The following is a 21,753-nucleotide window of genomic DNA, read 5'->3' on the forward strand; positions in this document are numbered from 1 at the left end:
CTAGTTAGTCACTAGCCAGTTTCTCACCAGGAAACCATTGCACAGTGAATAAACTCTTAAAAATCAAGGTTGATAAAAGTCAATTCAAGGAATCAATTAATAGATAATTTCATGATATTATTGAATACTCCTTAGAGAAAAATTCCAAGTATTAATTAGTGCACATTTTTAAGTTTTGAATCATTAGCATTTAAGTGTCACTTAAAGATATTTATAAGTTAGCCGCAATTTTGCTGTGCAACAATAATGTATAACTAATCTATTGTGAATAATAAATAACTCTGCTGTGATAAATTTTCTTTTAAAGAGTATGTACCTTGTATTTCATTGAAAATTTAATTCAAATAATTGCCATAAGTGATATTCTGTAGATTTAAAAAAAAACTATCTACAAATTGCAATTCTTTTTTTATTTTTTCATTTTCAAAGCATGTAGCTAATTTTATCCAAATATATCCAGGCTAATTTTTTTATATATTATAACCATAATATTAAGGTGTCTAAATATAAAAATTTGGCTGCCTGTGTTTTCCCATTTCATTTTTATTTAATTTTTTTCAAACAGAGTGCATTCTATTACAAAATTGGAGTTATTTGAAGAATGGCAAAAACTTAAAAAGGAAATTCACTTTTGTGTGACTTTATTCTGAAATACAGAAAATGTTACTAGTTATTTGAAAAAATACAATTAAAAATTACAACCATATCCGCTAAATTTGTGGAAAAGTGGAATGCAGCCAATAGAACTTTTTAAATAAAAATAAAAGTTGGTTAGAGGGCAATAATTAAGAATTTAAAATAAATTTGCATCAGTCCTATACTTCAATGACATCTGAATAAGTCTTAAAATCTGACAAGTCTCTGAAATGATGACTGTAATATTATTATTTGGTAAAATCAATGGCCATTGTCAACACTTTATTGCTGACCAAATAAATTCATATTTTTGAAAGAAACAGGAATAGAAACTTTGAAAGTTTCTATTCCTGTTTTGAAATTTTGAAAGAAATACCTGAACTTCTTCCAACACTGTGTACTGTTAGTAAATTTTATTTTATTTTTCAACACTTTAATTTAATTTTTCAACACTCTGTACTGTTAGTAAATTTAATTTTATTGTGAAACACAATCTGTTACTTAACAGCTGGAAAACAGCTGGATAACAGCTGGAAAAGTATGCACTGCCTAAACTGATATGCGGTCTACACAAAAATGTTATGCATGTGGTGCTACTCCAAAAATGAATGAATGTATTAAAATGAATAGTGTATTAAAAGATATGGTTGATAATAAAGGAAATTACAATTTTAGTTTGTCCACACTGCATGCTTGAACAAGTACTTTTAAATGCTTGCTGTACATTTGCTACCATTTGGACATAAAAAAGTAGCAAGTTAGAAGCAATAAGGATAAATGTTGCATCAGACAACATTCGGAAAAGATTAGACAAAAGTTTAAAAAACTTCTTTTAAACTTTTGAGCTATTATGGACAGACCAAAACTTAGATTTATATTTGTGGTATTACATACCTGTTACAGTGCACAAAATTTTAATGCATACTACGAAAGTTATAAACTCATGTATTCTTCCAGTTGGCCAGCTCTTGGAAGAATGTCAAGAGACATGAAATAAAGATTGTAGGAGATTTTGAGAACATCATACTAGAAAAAGGTCATGTATTTTAACAAATATGGATTTGGTGAATATGCTCTTAATAACTGACCCTGTTATCAATTCATTTAGAGAACTGCCTGCAAAATGAAGCAAAAAATTGGCAGTAGAGGCTTTGAATTTGATTGTTCTGTCTTCAAGAATAGAAAATTATAATTTGGTTGATGAATCATTTAATGTTTCAAATGATGAGTCTTCTGATGATTCAGAGGATACAAATGACAAGTTTTCTGAGAACTAAAACTAAAGTTTATTATTTGATATTATGTATCCTTGCTTTTTAAATAGGTTTTTTATTTTGTACTTTATTTTTTCATTATCCGAATGGTTGCTGTAATGAGGGAGGATGAAGGGGGGGGGGGGGTTGTATCTGAGGATGTTTACCCCCTATCCTCCACAAATATAAATTCTAAGTTATTAAACCTAAGGTACTTATTCAATAAAACAATAAAATATTATTTATTACAACCTTTTATGACTAAAACAATTAAAATAATGAAGAAAATATTTTGGTTCAGCTAGATTGTATAAGACGGTTTACTGTGCATTTTGCTAAATTTAGTTATATTTTTATAAATATCTTTTATAAAATAATAAATGTAAAGACTTTTTTTAATAAAAGGACTTGTAAACATTATCAGATGATTTGTAAATAAATATAATTGTTATGTCTTTACTTAAATAAATGTATCAAAAATGTCTTTAGTTGAATAAACATTATAACTGGCTTTGGTTAAATAAATAATGCAGGGTAAAAATATATGAAATCATCCAAAAAAAATAATTTTCGACACCCTTACGTCTCAGAATTTGTTTATTTTTACATAAATAATAACTGCGAAAATTTTAGTTAAAAATACCAATGGGTTCCAGAGATATCGTCACTTGAAATAATGCTGACTCAGCATTTTAGTGATTTTCTGAAGCAACTACAAAGCAACTTTGACATACAGTATCTTCATAATGGCTTGGGGAAGTTTCCTAAAATTTGGTACTCTAATAGATTTTAACTTGAGGAATCCAAAAAAAGCACCCTCAAGACTTGATTATCTCAAGAAATGCCTCATTTGTCCAATTTTGTTCAAAATTATTGACTTGTAAATTAGTGATTTTTGGAGGTAAAATAAAGACTGTGGCCCAAAATCCCGAGTAAAAAGTTTAATTGTATATCATTATTTCATCTTAGGTCTACTGAAAAAAATTAGATTCATCAATTGTCTCTCTAATACATGATCAAAATTTGCATTTAAAAATGGTGTCTTTTTTTGAAAAATTTAAATTTTGTAATAAAAGCAATTAAAATATTTTTTAAAACATTTATTTGAATAAAACATCAAATAGTGTTATTTATTGACTAGTTTAAGATATTTATAGTCATGGGCCAAGGAAGACGCCCTCCCCTCCCACGAAAGGCACCCACGCCGCCCCCCATCTCCCTAGATTTTTTTTTATTTTTTTTTTTAATTTTTTTTTTTTTACATAAAATGAATAAACAATAGTTGATTGTTAAAATACATTTTAAAAACATATTTTTTCAGTTTAAGTTTGAGAAACAGTTTATTTGCGTTACTTCAAATCGATAAATACTTACCTCTTATTTCAAAGATCTTTTTACAATTTTAAGTCATAAATTTTAAAACCAAAGATATTAAAACGTTTTTAAAACATTTTGACAATCAATATCTTTATGTAGTTTTAGACTAATATAGTCATTGACATAATAAGATGGGAGTGATTTGTGATTTATTTAAACCCCCACCCCTCCTTCTCAGCCTACAATTCAAGAATTTGAAAAAAATAAAAGACATTTTAAATGCAAAATAGGTAAATAAAATAAAAACAAAATTATTTTAAACATAATTAATTTTTTTTTGTAACCAACAGTTTATATTCTTCAAATCTAAATCAGATATGTTGTATGTACGACCTGATAGTGTTCGCGGTGTAGAAATTAGGCATATAACTTCAGAATTGAGCACCCAACACTCATCAGTTCTCATTGGCCAAAAGAAGTTTTTACCTGGTCCATGTGGATGCATGAATCTGACTTTTATATCAAGCTCACTTACATCTTCAGCAATCCCTACCCACCAAAATCCATCATAAAAACATGCAATATAATCCATTTTTTAATATTTAATGAAATATCTACATAATGTTTGCTTTTTGGAATGATATCAAATATTTCAGTGCATGCATCAGTACTTATTTTTTTATAACTTATAGTGTTTGGAGCAATTGGAATAAAATGATGATACATCCTTGTGCCAGGAACTGTTCTTCCACCTAAATATCTTTTTTCTAATTGTGCTCGTGTTTGATCAATTTCTTCTTTTGAAAATAACTTAAAATAAATTCCATTTATCTTGGCTTTACAAAAGGAGTACATTAAATTAACATCTAAAATCTGCCCAGTAGTTATTTGTTTTAGACTTTCTTGACATACTACTCTTTCAACAGTCCCACCAATACCATCACAGGGGGATTTACCATGACTGGTAGCAAAAAATACCCATTCAGCATTTAAATCAAAGTCTTTACTGTGATGACAAAGATTGATAAAATTTTTAAAATTTTTAAATTGTGCTGCACAACCATCGGAAAAGTATTTCACACTTGATACATCCGGTAGATTTTCTTTGATAAATCTAGTTATATCTTCCTGAGTCTTGTAAATAAATCCTGTGTCATGATCAACATCTTCTGAAAGGTAACAAAAAGATTTATGTTTGAGAAGTTTGTTCTCTATAAAATAAAGTACAATTGTATAAAGTGAGCATTGACTTTTGCTCCAGTGATAACTTTGAACCTCATCCTGAACAACATATTGATAGTTTTCAGCAAAATCTCCTAAAATTAAGCATTCGTTTTGGTTAAGATTTTCTTTACAGTTTTTTAAGTATCTACTTTGTGTTTTTGCAATATATGAATGAGTGGTAAGGTTGTCAATGCTGTCACATAATAAATCATTAAATTCATCTAGTGGCAATGACTGTGAAAGTAGTGTTGTACGATCGGTACTCTGCCATTGCTTAAATACTACATCTTCTTCATGCTCATGGTCCATAAACTCCTGCACTAAAAAACTTTTTAACACTTCAATACCAGGGCATTGGTTACATCGATGCAACATACATTCTGCATTTTCAAGAGAGCAAATAATCAATGCCATGAAATCTTTATAACTTTTATTCCACCTAATGGCATCAATCAGAAATTTTGTATTTTGGTGATGTATGCAAACACATACATTGTGGGTACCTGACGCATTAGTTGTAATACACCATTTAGGTTTAAGAGTACAAAATTTTGACAAACTGACTTTGACGTTAGGGTAGTCTTTTTTAAATGCAACATGTAATTCATTAAGATTGAGTAGCAAAAATCTTTTTTGAACATGTTGGTTTTTCTTAATACTTACATAATCTTTTTTTCCTGGCATCATTCTTGAAAATTCATCACTTTGATAAAAGTTAATCACTAAATTAACTGTTTCTGGTGAAAGTGGGTTTCCAGTTTTTTTTCCGGGTAATGAAAGAATTCCATTCTCATTTTTAACTTTTCTTGTTGTTCGAACAAGATACTCAGACACTTCAAAGTAGCTTGATATCTTTTTACATGTCCATGATTTTGGTGCGAGTGTTAACATTTGCACCTTATGGCAATAAGAGTCAATCTCTGAAATTTTATTTTTTATTTCATACATTAAAATGTCTAGATCATGGTCATTGTTAATGTTGTTGTTTAAAATGGGGCTTTTTATTTCTGTTGTTAAAAAAGTTTCTTTAATATTATATGCTAATGAGACTATTTTTGCAACTCTGTCAATAGTGTTCTCAAACTTTTGTTTTGCTACAGGCAATTTGCTGTGTTTTGAAAGACTTTTTAGTTTGACTGGTGAAATTCCAAGCAATTCTATAGCGGTATCTAACTTAATTTTTTTCTCACTTTTGGATTCCCATTCCTCCTGTGAATTTAAATCTTCATCAGTTTCTATTGTTTTTTTGTAACATTAACTGCAGAATTTCCAACCTGGGGTTACATAAACATTATTTTTTTGCAAATAGTTTGCCATGTCTATGGAAATCTTTATATTACCTAAAAAACAAATTTAGTTTTACGTGGTTAAAATAACTGAAATTCTCAAACATTTTATAAATAATAAATTGTTTTCTTTTAATTTCCATATCAATTCTGTTGTAAATAAGGTAAGATTACCTTTTATAGCAATTTTTTTACTTTCCTTGTGTGTTCCAAAAGGATTGCAACACTTTGTAATTTTTCTCTCAAAATATTTTCCATAGAATTGCTCATGATAACAACATATAATTCTTATTGAACTACATTTTTCCTTTAAATTTGCTCGCCATATTATTTCTTCTTGTTTTTCACAAGCAAGATCTTTAAATTGAACAAAACCTTGTTTTCTTGAAAATCCAGTGTTGTGGCAATGAATGTTAAGACTTTTTCCAATGTCACATTTCTCCATATTAATTATTTTTATTATTTATTACCTAACAAAATAATATAAAAACTATAAAATTAAAAGTAATTCTTTAAGAAAATACAAACGAGTAAATACCTTTAAAAAGAACAAAACAAAACTTATGTTTGTTTTTTATATAAAAGGAGGTCACCAATTTGAAATAATGAAAATTTTTTTTTTTTCAAAATTAAAATTAAATTGTATGTTTTTGCATTATTTATTCATTTTATGCAAAAAAAAAAAAATCTAGGGAGATTGGGGGAGGGGCGTAGGGGCCTCCCATGGAAGGGGAGGGTATCTCCCTTGGCCCATGACTATAAATATCCTAAACTAGTCAATAAATGACACTATTTGATGTTTTATTCAAATAAATGTTTTAAAAAATATTTTAATTGCTTTTGTTACAAAATTTAAATTTTTCTAAAAAGACACCATTTTTAAATGCAAATTTTGATCACGTATTAGAGAGACAATTGATGAATCTAATTTTTTTCAGTAGACCTAAGATGAAATAATGATATACAATTAAACTTTTTACTCAGGATTTTGGGACATAGTCTTCATTTTACCTCCAAAAATCACTAATTTACAAGTCAATAATTTTGAACAAAATTGGATAAATGAGGCATTTCTTGAGATAATCGAGTCTTAAGAGTGCTATTTTTGGATTTCTCAAATTAAAATCTATTAGAGTACCAAATTTTAGGAAATTTTCCCAAGCCATTATGAAGATACTGTATGTCAAAGTTGCTTTGTAGTCACTTCAGAAAATCACTAAAATGCTGAGTCAGCATTATTTCAAGTGACGATATCTCTGGAACCCATTGGTATTTTTAACTAAAATTTTCGCAGTTATTATTTATGTAAAAATAAACAAATTCTGAGACGTAAGGGTGTCATGGTCTGGATGATTTCATATATTTTTACCCTGCAGTTATGTCTAAAGTTGAATAAATTTTATAATTATGCATTTAGTTATGTAAATATTATAAATGTCTTTAGTTAAATAAATGTTATAAATATGTATTAAGTTAAAAATCTTTTTTAACTTTAAAGATAGATATAACAAATATTGACCAAAATATTTGTGCGCAGTTGTTAGAGTTCTGTCTTAGAACTAAGAGGTTCGAGGTTCAAAGTTAGCTCTAACCCAGCAAGTGGCATTAGTAAAGAAGGAAGCCTGAACTTCCTAGTTAAATGTTTTAATTTACCTTATGTTTTAATGTACTGTTTGCAGGAAGTAGTTCCTTTTAACTACTCCAGGTCAGGTCAATTTCAGGTCCTTGGGTTGATGTCTTTTCTCTCTCAGCTGATAAATGCGCCTCATATGTAACATCCTGGATTCAGGCAGGAACAGAAGCTTTTATTCCTCCCCATCGGTTCCATGTAAAGCCTTATTCTACTTCATGGTTTTCACCTCCTTGTGCAGCTGCTATATGTAATTGTAATCATTTTTTTCATCTTTTTCAAAAGAACAACTCTTTTGAGAACAAATGACTATTTATGAATTTTATTCTCAGTTCACTAAATCTCTTATCTTATCTCAGAAGTTCTAAACACTTTTTAAAATTTTCAACAGTCTCATTAACAAGGGTAAGTCTAACATTCCATCTCTCATTCATGGGACTAATTTCATTATCTCTTCCAATGATAAGGCAAAACTATTTGCAAAGAACTATTCTTCAAAATTGACTCTTGAATCTTATGGCCATTCTCTTTCTTCCATTCCAATTAAACAGGTTAACCCGTTGCTAGACATTCAAATCACTCCAGCTTCCATTGCTATAGTCATATCTCAATTAAACTCTTCTATGGCTTGAGGTCCAGACAACATTCCTGTCAGTTTTTCAAAACTGTTCTCCAGAACTCTCTTCAATTTTCTCCAAACTATTTAATAAGTGCTTGACTGAGTCTTGCTTTCCTGCTGCTGGAAAATGGCATCTGTTGTTCCAATTTTCAAAAACTCTGGTGAAGATTTTGACCCCTTTAGTTATTGTTGTTGATAGTTGCTGGGGTCTTTTTTCTGTTTTTACCAAGGTCTTTAAGTCTTTGATCAATTAATTTCCACATCCTATCTTGAATCAAATAACTTACTGTCAGACAATCAATACGCTTTTTAATACTCTATGGCTGACTTGCTATCTGCTGTGATTGAAATATTTTATCGTGCATTAGATAGAGGCTAGGGCTATTGCTCTCAACATATCTGAAGCTTTTGACAAAGTTTGGCATGCTGGTCTTTTCCATTAGCTTTTATTATACAGTGTACCTGGAAAGTTTTTGACATTATTAAATCGTTTCTTTCTAACTGCTTTATTAAAGTCATCTTTGAAGGCCAACTATCTTCTTCACTTCCAGTAAATTTTGGGGTACCTTAAGGTTTTATCCTTGGTCTTGTTTTGTTTTTTATCTACATTAATGATCTTCCTGACAACCTTACATCCTTAGTAGCTCTTTTTGCTCATGACTCAACTTTGTACTCCTGTCTTGACAAAAAGTCTTCTCTTAATGATCATGTAGAACCGACAGTCGTATTTGAAACTGATTTCACTTCTTAATAAATTAGGCCTTGCAGTGGCTTGCAAATTTCAACTCCAAAAAAACATACAACTATTGCAATACTTTTGACACTTAATTGTTAATGAATGGCAACCCTCTCGCTGAGTCCTCTTTTTTATGTCTTCTTGGATCATCAGTTACTACTGAGCTTTCATGGAAGTCATATATACAATCATTTGCTAAATTAGCATCTGCTAAGGTTGCTTCTCTTTATTGAGCTCGCCATTTCCTTACTCCTGATTCCATTCTCTACCTCTACAAATCTGGTCTCTAAAAATCTTATTCGTCCTTGCATGGAATTCTGTTGTTATATTTGGGCTGGTTCTTCTAATAATGCTTTTTCTCTTCCAGACAAGACAAATTCTTCAAGACAAATTTTTTCTAATAACGCCTTGTAAGCGTTGATCGACCTGCTCTATCTGCTAAGCTTGAGCTTAGCAGATAGAGCAGGTCGAATCATTGTAAAGTTGCATCTCTTTCTCTTTTCTACAAATGCTATCATAGTCACTGCTCAAAGGAGCTATTATCTCTAGTTCCATTAACTAAAACTCATTTTTGTTTGACTTGTCATTCAGCAAAGTCTCATTTGTTTATTTTATCTGTTCCTGTATACTCTAAAAACTTTTATTCGTCTAGTTTTGTTCCTGGCACTTCAACCCTTAGGAACTCTTTCCCATCTTCATGTTTTACTGACTCATACAACCTATAACTTTTCAAGTCTTCTATCAACCATTTCCTTGCTCTCTAATTCTATTTTTTTTTCTAGTAACTCCCAACTTAATAGTGGTTGCTTGCAGCCTTATAGCAAGTGAATCAGAAATAAATAAAAAAAATTTTGGTTTACTTTCAATAAGTATAACAAGCAACAAGTATAACAAGAGTAAACTTTTGCATAAACCTATGTTGATGTAAAAGTGTATTTTATTTAGAGATTATAAAATTTAAATATCAATTATAAAAAAAAAATCAATTATAAAAGTTATATATCGCTAATCTATTAAATTGATGTCTCAATGTAAAACAGCGTAAGAGTTACGATAAGTTAAAGTTAGTATAAAATAATTTTATTTCTGATTTAAAAATAAATATAGTTTCATTGAATTTAAAACTCAACTAAAAAAATAGATAAATATGATTTTATTGTATTTTGTTCGGAATTTTTGTCTTAGAGCTGATGCAGCAAATTTTTATGATGAACACAAAGGAAAACCATTTTTTGGGTACGTAAAAGTATTTTCTTTTTTTTTTTAATGTTTATTCACTATCTAAACTGTGCAAAAATACAAAATGATTAAAACTCATATTTAATGCAAAATAGTCAAATATAAAATGTCCTTATTATATCTAACAATACAATTTAAAATTTTATTTGAAGTTTTTCTACCACTTCTTATTACCTATTTTTAATGTCTTTTATTTCCAAGATCATAAGAACAGGAGTAGTCTATTTCTCTTTTTTTTTTTTTACCAATATTAACGAATTTATGAATTTATTAATAAATGAATCATGCCTTTAATTTTATAAAGATTTTTTAAAGCTAATATTGTTCACCTCTTTCTAAGGTAAAATTGTTAATGTATTTTAATTTAAATACTCTAAATAAATATAAGTTAAAGTCTATCAAAATACTTCAAATTTCTAAAACTTAAGTTTTGAAGATTGTTATTAAATTAAGTCTTAATTCGTTTTAATAAAAATTATAAAATAATTGCTTTTAGATGTTTGTTTCTTAAGAATATTTATTTGAACATTTCATAAAGTTATATGTTAATGACATTTTTTTCAAAAATACAAAAAAAATTATTTATTATTTTAATTAACATGTAGTAAATTTGCTGTCTCTTTACAGGGAGCTGTTGGATTATTTAACAAGTGGCCCTGTGATAGCTTTAGAACTAATGGGGGAGGATTGTGTTAAAAAATGGAGAGCCTGTCTTGGTATGTTTCAAATATCTTTCGTTGTATAAAATAAATATTTTTGTAATTTTATTAGTAATTAGTAACGTCATTTCACAATATTTTAAAACACTATTACTTTTTTTTTTAATTTATTAATGTCAATCAAATATATCTGTACTATATACTATATAACTAATAAAATATATGGTGTTAAATTTTATCTTTTTTTTTTTTGGTTGCATAAGATAAATGTTCATCATTAAGATCATAGTTCTTAATAGTATTTTGAAAGTATTTTTAAATTTTAACAAGTATCGAGCCTCTTAAACCAATTTGAAAACACAACAAACATACTTATTTTTATGGCTTATTTTTTCATTTTATTAAAAACATACTTTAGCTCATTTTTATGTGTGTAGTAGAGGCTTAATAAGCATTACGATGATAGACTTTTACATCTTGCTCTTTTGGTATCTATAATGTTGTAGTAAAAATATTATATATGTTAAATAAATCTATATTTAATTTGAAATATGGGCACCTAATAAAACACTACACCTAATAAAGAGCACTGCTGACAATGGTTCATATTTGTAAAAATATTTTGATAAAATTGAAAATTTGAAATTACAGTTGCTACGCTTTCCCAAAAAACTTTTATTAATGTAATCAAGTCTTTTCATGCGATATCCAAAGGATTTAAGGTAAGCACAAAAGTTCAGTGCTTTGCTGGTTTAAGGTCGGCACAATATTGTTTTTTAATTTTTGCATCCTGTTATGAAAGGGTTAATGACTATTTGGTTATAAAAACCATTGCTTTATAAGAGCATAGCTTTATAAGAGCATAGCTTTATAAGAGCATAGCTTTATAAGAGCATAGCTTTATAAGAGCATAGCTTTATAAGAGCATAGCTTTATAAGAGCATAGCTTTATAAGAGCATAGCTTTATAAGAGCATAGCTTTATAAGAGCATAGCTTTATAAGAGCATAGCTTTAGACAATTTTTTTAATAAGTATAGCAATAAAACTTTAGTATTTAGCAAATTTATAAATTAACTATATAATGTGTTTAATGTGCATTATTATCTATGTAGTTATAATGTATTTAGCCATCTTATATAAATTCTCAGTCCCAGGTCCCAGTGTTGTTTGGATTTTAACACTGTCAAAGGAATTGACACTTTCTTTGAACTGATGGTATCAGGAGTTTTTTTTCTTAGCTTCACTCTATTCTAAGACAGCTGCCCCATGCATATGAGAACATAAAGTATGATCTAAAAAGTTTTTTACGACTAATGTTGTATCAACAGTTCTTTTGCTCAATTGACGCAAACTTTATTTTTGTTGTGACATTTTTTTAAAAACTCTGAATAAGGGAGACCATATTAGTTTAAATGTTTTTATTTTATTTCTGAGCTTGTGGCTAATAACAATATTTTAAAAGTTTTTTATATTGCCTAAACACTACTTACTTAAGCATACAATATTCACTAATAATGGTTAAATTTAGTAATGTAGTTTTTAATATATCTTTGATAAGAAAACTGTACAAAAGTGTTCCAATAAATCCCTAGCTAGTTGGAACAGATAATAAGGTTGGTTGAAAGTGTAAAATACTGCATGTTTACTATTAAAAAATTCAGTTTTACATAATGCAAATATATATATATATTTATATTTAATTGATTTTTTGACGAGATTAAAAAAATAACTACATGATTTTTACATTAACAAATAAATTTAACCATTATTAGTGAGTAGAGCCTAATTTTTTACTATTTTTAGGTTTTATGTCTCCTGCTTCTTTTTACAGCTTAATTTTTTTGGTGTAATTTTGTGTATGTATTTCTAGCACTTTTTTTTGCTGTTTTTTAATTCAATTTTAAGCAATGGTTTTTTATTAATTTGACAACAATGGCTTGTTGTCAAATTAATAAAAAACCAGCCACTGTCATTATTGTGTAGGAAAAAAAAAGCAAAATGACTCAAATCACATGCTAAATAAAAAGATCCTTGATTTAAACTCTAACTTAGTTCACCAGTATAAAAAATTATAAAATAAAAAATATATTTTATGAGCGATAGTGGAAGGAATATGAGTGATGCCTTAAAATGTAAACATTATAATAAACCTAATTACAATGTTCCAACAAACTCCCATTTAAATAATTAACTCTTAAACAATTTAATTAACAATTTTTTGAAATCCCATGCAAAAAAATCTATAAAAAGATCATTTAAAGAAAGACCAAAAATGATACTACTTAGATTTTATCAAATTATTTTATTATCTTTTATAATACCAGATTACAGTTAATAATGCAAAAATCACAAAAAGTTACAATATAGTTTTCAAATTTATTTGTTACAAGACAAAGTAGTATTTATTTTAGTTCTTCAAACCTTTTATAACTTGTTTATATTAATAAAATGCTTATTAGTTGTTATAAAATGTCAAGTTAGGTTATCCTGCTGCTGGTAACAAGTAACCCAGTACAACCTGATTGATGTCCTGGTGCCTTGTTGGATACACTTGTTTAGGCAAAGACTAGAAGAAGCTAACTCTGACTTAAAACACCCCCTGCCTTGGGGTTCTTGGTTGAGTAAAGGCTAGAAATGGTGTTATGATAAAAATAGTCATCTTGAACAGATGTTAAATGCATCTGGCTATTGTCTTGTAGAAGGCCTAGACTTAAGGGGTAAACAGATTTTACCTGTTGACCAGCTTTGCACTCCTACTTCATCTATTAGGCTAGCATAGATGTATTTATAAAACATAGTTTCCAGTTTAGGATGTTGAATCTTCTTGACTCAATGCATGGATTTTACTTTTGTCTCTGTTTTTTTGGCTAGGCAACTTCTTCTATTATTTCCTAATGAGGATATAGCTCTAAAACTCAGTTTTATGGTTCTGAGGCCGGCTGGTAGTCAAGTTTCCCGAACTCTGTGGTAGCTCTCAAAGAGACTGGTTCTATCAACAGCTGTAAAGTATCAGAAGACTAACAGTGCCATGTTGTGCATGGATAGTTTTCCTGTTGGTACTTTTGGTGTGCATTTTTGAGACCATTAGGATCCCTTTGTTAGAGCTTAGGGCTTGTTAATAGTGATAAGGCAATTGCTTGGATTATTAAATGTGTACTGAGTACTTTCTGTGTTTGAGTTAAGTTCTTTAACAAATTTAAAAATGACTGAAGTGCTAAGAACTCATCACCAAATTCTCTAAACCTATCATTCACTAATATTCGTTGTCTTCGAAGTAACTTTTCTTCTATTGAGTCTTATCTCCTGCAAAGTTCACCAGACCTACCTGCTCTTTGTGAGACTAATCTGAGTTTTACTGTTTCATCTTGTGATCTTAGTGTTGATGGTTATCTTCCTTTAATTCGTAAAGACTCCAATAGTCACATGCTTGGTCTGGGCATCTACATTTGTAAGAATTCACCCATTTGTAGGGAAACTAGGTTTGAATCCACAGACTATTCTTTTATGTGCTTTTGTTTTAGCACCACTTCACTCTATTGACTTTCTCTTTGTTCTATGTCGCTCTCCTTCTTGGTTCTAGTGTCAGTGACTATGCAAGCATCAAGGCTCACGTCTTTTGTCTTTCTCAACTCTAACACAAATTGTTAGCTTACCAACTCGCTTTTCGAATCATTTACCTACTCTAGTTGACTTATGTCTTGTTTCTGATCCAACTTTTGATAGAAATATGTCTAACTTTATGATCAGTTTAAATAATCCCCTTGTCACATGTGCCAAAAAAAATATCACTTTTGATTTAAATAATAGAATATCCTAATGGGCTATCCATATAATTAATTGTTATAAATGGCTCTTTATTTACTTTTTATTTTTATTTTTTATTCTTTAATTGTATCTATGGACTTTTTGCCCATTTTAAATATGTTAATGTATTTTACAAAAAGAGGGCTCTGTCAGCCTGAAAATTAGGTTTTGTGGTGGAAAACTTTAATATATATCAATTTTTATCTTATTCTCTTCTGTTGAAAGTATCACTTTTTATATTAGCTACATTAAAATTTGTTTATAAAACCCATGTATTATAAATACATTAAAAACTTAAGTAAAGGAAATTAATAAGATTATTTAAACTGATAAAAATTTTATTTATTTTAAAAAATTCCTTAAATTCTTTATTATAAACACATTATTATCATTTTTTAAAGGTCCTGTCAATTCTTTATTATAAAAGGCACATAATCATTTTTTAAAGGTCCTACCAATTCTTTAAAAGCTAAACAAGATGCTCCTAACAGTATTAGAGCTATCTATGGAACAGGTTTCACACTTTCTTTTTTTTCTTATATATTTCACTATTTTCTTATTATATATTTCATAATTTTCTTTTAAAAGGTTTTATATTTTTTTGTTACATATTTCACATTTTTCTTGCTATGTGTATTTCCAAATACTTAACAAAGTGATTTTAATAATTTTTTTTTTGTTTTGTTTCTAAAGGTTTTTTAAAAGTTTTATGAAATTTTTAGATGGAACTAAAAATGCATGTCATGGTTCTGATTCCCCTTCATCTTCTGCGCGTGTAAGTCTTTTTGTTTATAAAGATTTGCTATTCAATGTTTTTCAAATATTTTTTTTATTTTGTTAACAAATTATGGCTAAACATGGTTTTCGATTCTACTTTATTAACAAGATTGTGGCTACAGATTAGGGTGTCTCAAAAAAATAAAAATTTGTAGACTATATAGAAATTTGTGGGTTATATAAAACTCCTATATGGGAAATTACTAAATATATCAGAAATATTGGTCTAAAATAAATATTAGAGTTGAGTGTAAAACTTTTGAAAATTTTTAATTTTCCACTGTTCAAAGCAATTCAAGGTAAATTTTATACCTGCTAATTTATCTTTTTTTTTTTTTTTTAAACATCTTCGCTTCCAACAAGGCTGCAAGCAACCACTAATTAAAGTTAGAAGTTACTGGAAAAGAAAAGCTGAAGATTGTAGAGCAAGATAACAATTGACAGACAACTTAAAGGATTGCAAATTATATGAATCAGGAAAGCAAGATGACGAATGCGAATTCCAAAGAACTGATGTTCGAGGAAAAAAACTAGACAAATAAGAGTTTTTGGAGCACTTAGGAACAGTCACAGAAAAAGGATGACACTTAATTGAATGACGAGTAACACGAGAATGAATTTTAGTAGATGGCACAAGAGATGCTAGCTCTTTAGAGCAGTGCCCATTATAGTATTTGTAGAAAAGAGAAAGAGAAGCAGCATTACGACGATGTGATAATAATTGGAGGTTGGCTGCAAGAGCAGGTCCAACTATGTTTACAATGCGTTTTTGCACCTTGTCTAAAAGAGAAAGGGCATCATTAGAAGATCCGCCCCAGATTTGACAACAGTATTCCATATAAGACCAGATTTGAGATTTATAGAGATGGAGAATAGAATCCAAAATAAGAAAATATCAAGCTCGATAAACAGATGCAACCTTAGCAGATGCTAATTTTGCAACAGATTTGATATATGGTTTCCAGGAAAGATCGGAAGTAAGAGTTAATCCTAGAAGATGAAGAGTAGATGACTCATCGAGTACATCACCGTTCATAAATATAGGAAGATCTAAATTATTGCCATAATGATTAGCTGAAAAAAATTGAATTATCTGAATTGAAGTTCACCAGCCACTGTGAGCCCCATGCTGTAGCAGAAGTGAGATCCTTTTCAAGCTCAAATGCCCCCTCCAAGCAATCAGAAAGTGTTGGTTTTTTATCACGACAAGAATAAATGGTAGTATCATCAACAAACAATGTCACCTTAGATGTGAGAGTATCTGGAAGATCGTTAACATAAATTAAAAAGAGTATGGGGCTAAGGATAGAACCTTGAGGAACCCTTGAAGTTACAGGATATGAAGAAGAGTGCTGTCCATCAAGGACAACTTTTATACTACGATTGGAAAGGAAGGATTTAATAATCTTAAAGATGTTGCCAGATACACCATCAGAAGTAAGCTTATGGAGAAGACCAGCATGCCGAAATTTATCAAAAGCTTTTGAAATGTCAAGAGCGATGGCCTTAACCTCTCCACCTTTATCTAATGCACGATAAAACTTATCAGTTATTACTGTTAGCAAATCAGCTGTAGAACAAGAAGATCGAAATCCATATTGATGGTCAGAAAGTAAGTTATTAGATTCAATATAAGAAATTAAGTGTTTGTTAATTAAAGATTCAAAAACCTTGGTTATGATAGAAAGAAGACTAATGGGACGGTAGTTAGATGAATCAGATCGCTCTCCAGAATTTTTGAAAATAGGGATAACAGATGCCAATTTCCGACAGGCTGGAACACAAGACTCTGATAAGCACTTGTTGAATAGTTTTGAGAATATAGACAACTCCGGAGAACACTTCTGCAAGACAATAACAGGTATCTTGCCCGGGCCACAAGCTGTAGAAGATTCTAAACTGAGCACTTACTAGGATCAGAAACAAGACATAATGCGAGTAGAGAAGGTAAATGATTCGGGTTGTCTGGAAAGCAAGTTGGAAAGTTGACTATTTGAGTTAAGGATTGAGAAAGGCAAAAGTTGGTGACAAATGGGTGAGTTCTTACAAATGTAAATGCCCAAGCCAAACATGTGACTATTAGAGTCTTAACGAATTAAAGGAAGATAACCATCAATACTAAGATCGCAAGATGAGACAGCTGAACTCAAATTAGTCTCACAAAGAGTGAGTGGGTCTGGTGAACTTTGCAAGAGATAAGACTCAACAGAAGAAAAGTTACTTCGAAGACAACAAATTTTAGTGAATGATAGGTTTAGAGAACTTGGTGATGATGATGGTTTTTTGTGTTTTATAGTTTTAGGTACTTTATTCACTTTTAAATTTGTTGGAGAACTTGACTCAAAGCATAGATAGTACTCAGAGTACTGTTTAATAGCCCTAGCAATTGCCACATTACTATTAATAAACCCCAAGCCGTAACAAAGGGCTCCAAATGTGGCCTTGGCAATGCACACCAAAAGTACAAACAGGAACACCATCCATGCGCAACATGGCACTGTTAATGCTTTGATATTTTTCAGCTGTTGATGGAATCAGCCTCTCTGAGAGCTACGACAGAGTTTGGGAAATCTGACTACCAGCCAGCCTCAGAACCATAAAGCTGAGTTTTAGAGCTGTACCCTCATTAGGAGATAATAGGATGTTGCCTAGTCATAAAAACAGAGACACAAGCAAAACCCATGCATTGAGTCAAGAAGATCAAGCATTTAACATCCTAAACTGGAAGCAATGTATTAAAAATACATCTGCGCCAGCCTAATAGTGGAAGTAGGGGTGCGCGGCTGGTCAACAGATAGAATCTGTTTACCCCTTAAGTCTTTGTCTAGAAGGCCTTCCACAAGGCAGTAGCCAGATGCATTTATCATCTGCCCAAGATGAGTATTTTTATTGGCACCATCTCTAGCCTTTACTCAACCAAGAGCCCCAAGGCAGGGGGTGTTTTAAGTTTGAGTTGGTATCTCCTAGCCTTTGCCTAAAAAGGCGTATCCTTCAAGGTAGCAGGACATGAAACAGATTGTACTGGGTTACTTGTTACCAGTAGCAGGATAACCTGATCTGACAGAAATCTTATAAAATCTTATAAATGAGCTACCAATTAACCAGCTGTTCAGTGTCAGATATATCCTGCATTATTTTAATCTTCAAAAATATTTAAGGTAGTTTTAATATTATGTTTTTGTATAATTTATTTACTTAACCCTCAATCAATAAAAATATTTGAGTTTGTTTCTTTCCTTTATTTTGGAGCAACAATCCAGCAAAAATATTATTGTATATTCAACAAAAACAGGAAGCAGAAATCATATATTTCATAAAAGAAATGATTTTGTATCATAATATGTTCAGACATGTTCACATGATTTCTGCAAAAAAAAAGCTGGTGTCGATTTACGTGAATATAATTTATTAAAATCTTCTCTGCATAGAAAAAGGTACAGAATTATTAAAAATCTTGGTAATTATTCACTAAAAAAGATAAGGTACATTTCGATAGTTTAAAGCACAAATGTCTTTAAATTATCTTTTAGTCTTTTAATCTTTGTTTATTTTTAATGTCATTATTTTTTTTTTAATGATATTTATGGCCAAATGTCATAGAGTACTTTTTGTAAAATTTATGGAAAAAAAAACAAACAATTAATGAAAAATAAATGAAATTAGAAAACGATCTAACAGTTATCTGTGAGAGAATTGGAAAATTTGCTGGAGCAGTTTACAAATCTATTCTTAATACTCTCCATTTGGTGCATGTTTCATCACAACTTTATTAAAGTACATGTTAAACATTTGATGATTGACTGGTTTGAAGACTAAGTCACCCAACAGCAAATTTATGTGCACTTACTAATCGAAGATTGTTGATACATAAAGTAATCTAGTCAAGTTTTGCTGGCAAGCAAGGTTTATGGCAGATTTAATCTATTTTTTCTTTATTTTCAGCAGAGAAATGAATGACATCTTTCAAAGACTACTTATTAATTCATAAGTTTTTTTTTTAGAAGTGCAACGATACATCTGATATATAAAAATATGTTGTAAAAGACTAAATCACTAAGAAAATCTTGAATCAATTTTCAGTAAGCTATAAGGTTGTTGTTAGAAGTGCAGTTATACAGTGAATAAATAAGAAATAAAAAAATTTAAGAAAAGTGGTGTTAAATAAAAGGACATAGAATAATAGTCTGAGAATTCAATCCTGATTTCATGACAAATTAGTGAATTAAGGTGTTGTTAAGCCATTAGTCCTAGTATATTACTATAGAAGTTTTTGCTAATCAAAGAAGAATAACTATCGAGACTCTAAGATAAAAAACTAAATTTAAATTTGTCTTACAATGAGCAAGTAAGTCAAGTGGGGTATTTTGCAAATGTAAAATTTAACACAAATTATTATTTTTTATTATTTTGATATTTTGTAGCTGTTGATGAGATCAATGGTGGTGGGGTCAGACTACTTGAGAGCTGCCACAAGGTCCAGGAATCTTATTACTGACCTCAGAGCCATTAAACTGAATTTAACTACTGTTCCCTCATTAGGAGCAGTGGTATTTAAGTTCTAAGTATATATTTTCTCAGTTTTTATTCAGTTCTTGTAGTATTGATTTAATTTCTAATTTTGATTTTACTTATAAAATAATTACTATTTCAGTTTTTATTCAGTTTAGAAATTAATTTTTGTTTAGTTCTTATTTTTTCAATAATTTAAATTCTTACTTCAGTTCCTAATTCAGTTAATATATTACTTTTATCAAATTTTGCAGCAATTTTTAACAGGGTATTAACTTATTAAGTATAAAAGTTTCAAAACAACAATATTGAAACAATTTCTTAATAATATATCAAACAAGTTATAAGCAAAATAACAATATTGAAGCAAATAATATTAAACAAGTTAATAAGTGATTAAATGGTTCTAAAACAGTCATTCAATGATTCAATTAAATTAAAATGAGCTTTTTTTGAAACTGAAAGAAAATGTGTGAATGAATTTCAACTACATGTTCTTGTTCAGGTTTTAAAAAAAAAAACTCATCTCTTATTATTTTTTTGCTTGATTACGGCACCTAGTAGTTAAAACTATGCTAAGTATCCTTTCTGGGATGGAAAGGATACTTAGCTTTTGTTTTGTTTCCAAAAGAACAGGCCATTAACTAGTACGGTAGGCCATCACTACTGCTTATGTCTGTTAAATATCTTGACAGCTGACCTGTCTTGACTATAATTATTTCCTACTTTTGAAAAGATTTTATTCAACTAAAACTTAAAGGGCTTCTTTAAGTTCTTGTTGAGTTTTTTAAGTTCTTGTTCTTTAAGTTCTTGTTCTAGCTGGCTCAGCAACTGCTTGTAGTTCTGGCTCTTCTTCACAAGGCATAGAAGGTGTCCATTACTAGTGTAAGGATAAAGACAAAAAAGGCTGGATGTAACAAACATGCAGCAGATGGAAGAGTATTAAACCTATCCAAGTCCAGCTGCAGAATAGATTAAAGCTGTCAACGTAGGCTTCTGAAAAGATTTGCTGTCAATATTCTTGGGAATGGTACTTCAAATTGAGTATATATGATAGAACTGTGAATTGGGCATTTGAAGGTTTGAATATCCCTGAGATTAGGCATTTATAGGTTTGAATATACCTTTGTACAGTGAAGGGTTCCAAAAGTAAGGAAATGTTTTGAAGCTGAGTTCACTTGCTTTGTGTTAATACGTTAATTTAAGCAAACCATCTAAAATTAAATTTAATTACCAATAACAATTATAATAACTAACAATTGTTGGTTTATGTCCCTTATTTAAACTGTTGTGAAGAAAATTCTATTTTCAACCCCTCCTTTACCTTTTCTTACGGCGTTTAAAGTTATTGGTGACTAAATGTTGATGCAAACATAATAATGCAACATAATAATGCAACATAGTAATATGCGGTAGTGATAAAGCTCTCGCTTCATAAGTGAGAAGTACTGAGTTCAATTCCCGCTACATCCCTGGTAGTACCGTGCTCAACTTGTTTCTCCGCGCAGCGGCTTTGTTTGTCAAGGTTCGTGTTTCGGAGTTAGAGAGTTGAGAGAGGGTTATAACCACAAGCAGCCTCCTTATCTGTAGTGGCCTTCTCAGCCTTGGGGAGGTGAATTGTAAGAAGAAAAAAAATAAGTTTGTTATTTGCCTCACTTATTAATTCTTAGGCTTTTTTTTTATCTAAAATTTTATAAGGTAGATCGAGCTTGCAAAAAAATTTGTTAAAAAGTCAAACTTTAATTGCTTTGGATCATTTAACCCATGTTTTTGGTTTTTAATTATGCGGCTTTTGATTATTGTTGTTTTGGGCCCTTTTTCTTTATCAAGTTTTTGTTTATTAAGTGCCTCTATGGTTTTCAAAAGATGTTACTTCCAAGATGCTTCATGTTTGGTTTTGACATGGCTTATAGTTGTTGAAGTACTGCCGCAGCTTATTTTGTAAGATTTAAATCAAATTTTACGCTTGGCTTCAAACTTATTTGCCTTTTGACACCTTTAGTCTGAATTGAAATATAAATTGCTTGTAAGACCACTGAGTCATTTTATTAACATAAATAAAT

The 21,753-nt window shown here is 29.9% G+C and overlaps 1 protein-coding gene across 2 annotated transcripts in view; it reads left to right on the forward strand.

Annotated features, from left to right (window-relative positions):
* Positions 1–21,753, forward strand: part of LOC100205304 (nucleoside diphosphate kinase homolog 7) — a 31,470-nt gene that overhangs the window by 4,623 nt on the left and 5,094 nt on the right. For both annotated transcript variants that reach the window (XM_065789032.1, XM_065789033.1), the window contains exons 6-9: positions 9,887–9,937; positions 10,568–10,656; positions 14,853–14,918; positions 15,127–15,179. In XM_065789032.1, the coding sequence (XP_065645104.1) occupies positions 9,887–9,937; positions 10,568–10,656; positions 14,853–14,918; positions 15,127–15,179 (259 nt within the window). The remainder of the gene's footprint in view (positions 1–9,886; positions 9,938–10,567; positions 10,657–14,852; positions 14,919–15,126; positions 15,180–21,753) is intronic.

This window comes from Hydra vulgaris, chromosome 01, assembly GCF_038396675.1.
Source record: "Hydra vulgaris chromosome 01, alternate assembly HydraT2T_AEP".
Lineage (NCBI taxonomy): Eukaryota > Metazoa > Cnidaria > Hydrozoa > Anthoathecata > Hydridae > Hydra > Hydra vulgaris.